The sequence below is a fragment of the Oncorhynchus mykiss genome, chromosome Y (genome assembly GCF_013265735.2).
Source record: "Oncorhynchus mykiss isolate Arlee chromosome Y, USDA_OmykA_1.1, whole genome shotgun sequence".
Classification (NCBI taxonomy): Eukaryota; Metazoa; Chordata; class Actinopteri; order Salmoniformes; family Salmonidae; genus Oncorhynchus; species Oncorhynchus mykiss.
This window is the reverse complement of record NC_048593.1, coordinates 40,247,713-40,252,712: the sequence shown is the minus strand read 5'-3', so window position 1 is coordinate 40,252,712 and position 5,000 is coordinate 40,247,713. Positions and strand designations below refer to the sequence as shown.

Below are 5,000 nucleotides of genomic sequence, written 5' to 3'. Positions count from 1 at the left end.
ATGGAACGAGCAAGGAAGAGGGAAGGAGAGAGGGATGGGAGAGAGGGAAGGAGAGAGAGGTGGAGAGAGGGATGGGAGAGAGGGGAGGACACAGGGATGGAGAGAGAGAGGGAAGGAGAGAGGGAAGGAAAGAGGGATGAGGAGAGAGGTCTATTAGTAAGGAGGAACAGGGTAGAAGCAGGATCACACACGGAGGAACTGAGGGTGGTTTCAGACCCAGAGGTAAGGAGGGTTGGTAGGGTTGCAAAATTGCAGGAATATTCCAAACGGGATTTCTGAAAAACGATGAAATTTAGGAACATTCTGCAGAATTTTGCAACAGAATTAAAGGAACAGGGTTGGAGTTGAGTCTCTCTCTCTGAGTAGACTGGCTCCCAGGAGGGTGGAGACATTCAAAGACAACCGAATCACTAGCCTGTAACCTGGATTGTATTCATTAGGGCACACCATAGCAAAATGTTTTTAAAACATTCCCCTTAAAACGTTCCCCAGCGGGTCCCCTGGACAAGTCCAGGTGGTCCTGTTTCTGTGTGTTTTCTTCCATTTGGTTCCTAATGAACAACACCCTGCTGACATTGTACTAATGTGTGTGTGTGTGTGTGTGTTGTCTCACCAGGTGCATGGCAGAGGAGCGAGGGGGGTGTGGCTCGATCAGCAGCTGGGATGGAGTCTGACCACATGTCTGGATCTGGGTCTCCATCAACTAGGGGGGGAAGAGAGAGAGAGAGAGCGAGAGAGAGAGATACAGAGAGACAGAGAGACAGAGAGAGAGGGATAGATAGAGAGGTAGAGAGAAAGAGGGAGAGAGAGAGAGAGAAAGGGAGAGAGAGAGAGAGAGAGAGAGAGAGAGAGAGAGAGAGAGAGAGAGAGAGAGAGAGAGAGAAAGAGGGATAGATAGAGAGAGAGACAGAGAAAGAGGGATAGATAGAGAGGTAGAGAGAAAGAGGGAGAGAGAGAGAGAGAAATGGAGAGAGAGAGAGAGAGAGAAAGAGGGATAGATAGAGAGAGAGACAGAGAAAGAGTGATAGATAGATAGAGAGAGAGAGAGAGAGAGAGAGAGAGCGAGAGAGAGAGAGAGAGAGAGAGAGAAAGAGGGATAAATAGAGAGAGAGAGAGACAGAGAAAGAGCGATAGATAGAGAGAGAGAGAGAGAGAGAGAGAGAGAGAGAAAGAAAGAGGGATAGATAGAGAGCGAGCGAGACAGAGACAGAGAGAGACAGAGAGAGAGAGGGAAACAGAGACAGAGAGAGACAGAGAGAGAGAGAGGGAGACAGAGAGAGAGAGGGAAACAGAGAGAGAGGGAAACAGAGGAGGGGGGAACAGAGAGAGAGAGAAAGAGGGATAGATAGAGAGCGAGCGAGACAGAGACAGAGAGAGACAGAGAGAGAGAGAAAGAGGGATAGATAGAGAGCGAGAGAGACAGAGAGAGAGAGAGAAAGAAGTATAGATAGAGAGAGAGAGACAGAGAAAGAGCGATAGATAGAGAGAGAGAGAGAGAGAGAGAGAGAGAGAGAGAGAAAGAAAGAGGGATAGATAGAGAGCGAGCGAGACAGAGACAGAGAGAGACAGAGCGAGAGAGGGAAACAGAGACAGAGAGAGACGGAGAGAGGGAGACAGAGAGAGAGAGGGAAACAGAGAGAGAGGGAAACAGAGAGAGAGGGAAACAGAGAGAGAGAGAAAGAGGGATAGATAGAGAGCGAGAGAGACAGAGAGAGAGAGAGACAGAGAGAGAGAGAGAGAGAGAGAGAGAGAGAGAGAGAGAGAAAGAAGGATAGATAGAGAGCGAGAGAGACAGAGAGAGAGACAGAGAGAGAGAGAGAGAGAGAGAAAGAGGGATAGATAGAGAGCGAGAGAGACAGAGAGAGAGAAAGAGGGATAGACAGAGAGAGAGAGGGAAACAGAGAGAGAGAGAGAGACACAGTTCTAGTTCAATTCAATTCAATTCAATTCAAGGGCTTTATTGACATGGGAAACATGTGTTAACATTGCCAAAGCAAGTGAGGTAGACAACATACAAAGTGAATATATAAAGTGAAAAACAACAAAAATTAACAGTAGTTCTATGGCTGTAATATATAACATTAAAATAATTAATTGATTGAAACAATAACAAAGCGTTTTTCCCCCCCATTTCGCTAAAAAAGGGAACATGGAACCACTCTCAAATTCATAGACAGAGAGAGAGCTGTGGATGACCATTGATGACATCACCATTATAGTTTGAATCATGCTTTGAGAATATACATGGTTTGTTTACATTTACTTTACAAACATTGGAGTAAAACAAGTTTACATTTCGGGTTCTGATGGGGTACGACATTTGTACTAAGCTCATGAGGCATTTATAATTTATATTCTATAAGAACCAATGGAAAAGTATTCAAAGTATTCAAAGTAAAGTATTCAGACCCCTTGACTTTTTCCACATTTTGTTACATTACAGCCTATTTTTAATCAATCTACACACAATACCCCATCATGACATCACAATACCCCATAATGACATCACAATACCCCATCATGACATCACAATACCCCATAATGACATCACAATACCCCATAATAGCATCACAATACCCCATAATAGCATCACAATACCCCATAAGGACATGACAATACCACATAATGACATCACAATACCCCATAATGACATGACAATACCACATAATGACAAAGGAAAAACGGGTTTTTAGAAATTCTTGCAAATTTATTACAAAATAAAAAACTGAAATAATACATTCACATAAGTATTCAGACCCTTTACTCAGTACTTTGTTGAAGCACCTTTGGCAGCGATTACAGCCTCGAGTCTTCTTGGGTATGACTCTACAGCTTGGCGCACCTGTATTTGGGGAGTTTCTCCCATTCTTCTCTGCAGATCCTCTCAAACTCTGTCAGGTTGGATGGGGAGCGTCGCTGCACAGCTATTTTCAGGTCTATCTAGAGATGTTCGATCAGGTTCAAGTCCGGGCCCTGGCTGGTCCACTCAAGGACATTCAGAGACTTGTCCCGAAGCCACTCCTGTGTTGTCTTGGCTGTGTGTTTAGGGTCGTTGTCCTGTTGGAAGGTGAACCTTCGCCCCCAGTCTGAGGTCCTGAGCGCTCTGGAGCAGTTTTTCATCAAGGATCTCTCTGTACTTTTCTCCGTTCATCTTTCCCTTGATCCTGACTAGTCTCCCAGTCCCTGCCGCTGAAAAACATCCCCACAGCATGATGCTGCCACCACCATGCTTCACCGTAGGGATGGAGCTAGGTTTCCTCCAGACGTGACGCTTGGCATTCAGGGCAAAGAGTTCAATCTTGGTTTTATCAGACCAGAGAATGTTGTTTCTCATAATCTGAGAGTCCTTTAGTTGCATTTTGGCAAACTCCAAGCGGGCTGTCATGTGCTATTTACTGAGGAGTGGCTTCCGTCTGGCCACTCTACCATAAAGGCCTGATTGGTGGAGTGCTGCAGAGATAATGTCCTTCTGGAAGATTCTCCCATCTCCACAGAGGAACTCTGGAGCTCTGTCAGAGTGACCATCAGGTTCTTGGTCACCTCCCTGACCAAGGCCCTTCTCCCCCGATAGCTCAGTTTGGCCGAGCAGTCAGCTCTAGGAAGAGTCTTGTTGATTATAAACCGTGTTCTTGGGGACGTTCAATGCTGCAGACACAATCCTGTCTCAGAGCTCTACGGTCAATTCCTTTGACCCCATGGCTTGGTTTTTGCTCTGACGTGTACTGTCAGCTGTGGGACCTTATATAGACAGGTGTGTGCCTTTTCCAAATCATGTCCAATCAATTGAATTTACCACAGGTGGACTCCCATCAAGATGAAGAAACATCTCAAGGATGATCAATGGATGCACCTGAGCTCAATGTCGAGTCTCATAGCAAAGGGTCTGAATACTTCTGTAAATAAGGCATCTGTACGAAAGACTATTAAGAGTAACTATTACTTATGTAAATAAGGCATCTGTACGAAAAACTATTAAGACAAACTATTACTTATGTAAATAAGGTATCTGTACGAAAGACTATTAAGACAAACTATTACTTATGTAAATAAGGTATCTGTACGAAAGACTATTAAGACAAAATATTACTTATGTAAATAAGGCATCTGTACGAAAGACTATTAAGAGTAACTATTACTTATGTAAATAAGGCATCTGTACGAAAAACTATTAAGACAAACTATTACTTATGTAAATAAGGCATCTGTACGAACAGGTTAAGAGTAACTATTACTTATGTAAATAAGGTACTTCTGTTTTTTTATATTTAACACATTTACAAAAATGTCTAAAAACCTATTTTCACTATGTCATTATGAGGTATTGTGTGTAGATTGATGGGGTAAATGTTTTTATTTAATACATTTTAGAATAAGGCTGTAACGTAACAAAATGTGGAAAAAGTCAAGGGGTCTGAATACTTCCCGAATGCACCGTACATCATTCAAGTCCAAATATGGATGTAGCAACTAAGGATTCTAACTAAGGATTCTAACTAAGGATTCTAACTAAGGATTCTAACTAAGGATTCTAAGTTTCTAAGCAACTAAGGATTCTAACTAAGGATACTAACAAAGGATTCTAACTAAGGATTCTAACTAAAGATTCTAACTAAGTCCAGCCTGTATAGTAACTCTTCTAACAGATGTGTATTATCAACACGTTGTAACATAGTGACGTTGTGTTATCACTTCCCGTCATCAATGCCCTGTGACCGTTGCTGTGTCGTCATGGCGAGAGCCAGGTGACCTACCTCCCGCTGTGTGGGGTCGGTGATGGTATCCAAAGTGACAGAACCCTCGTAGGACAGGAAATGGAAGACATTGAGAGCTCGTATAGCCTCGGGCCCTCGCTGCTTATAACCAAATATCAGATCTATCCACTGGTGCAGCTGGCACGACACAAACTCACTCTCCAACGCCTAGACAGAGGGAGGGATGGAGGCAGAGAGGGGGAGGGAGGGATGGAGGTAGGTAGGTAGACAGAGAGGGGGAGGGATGGA

The 5,000-nt window shown here is 43.7% G+C and overlaps 1 protein-coding gene across 2 annotated transcripts in view; it reads right to left on the bottom strand.

Annotated features, from left to right (window-relative positions):
• LOC110509475 (neurobeachin) overlaps positions 1–5,000 on the bottom strand; it is a 242,844-nt gene that overhangs the window by 7,263 nt on the left and 230,581 nt on the right. For both annotated transcript variants that reach the window (XM_036967186.1, XM_036967185.1), the window contains 2 exons: positions 4,752–4,919; positions 614–703 (listed from right to left, as the gene is read on the bottom strand). In XM_036967186.1, the coding sequence (XP_036823081.1) occupies positions 614–703; positions 4,752–4,919 (258 nt within the window). The remainder of the gene's footprint in view (positions 1–613; positions 704–4,751; positions 4,920–5,000) is intronic.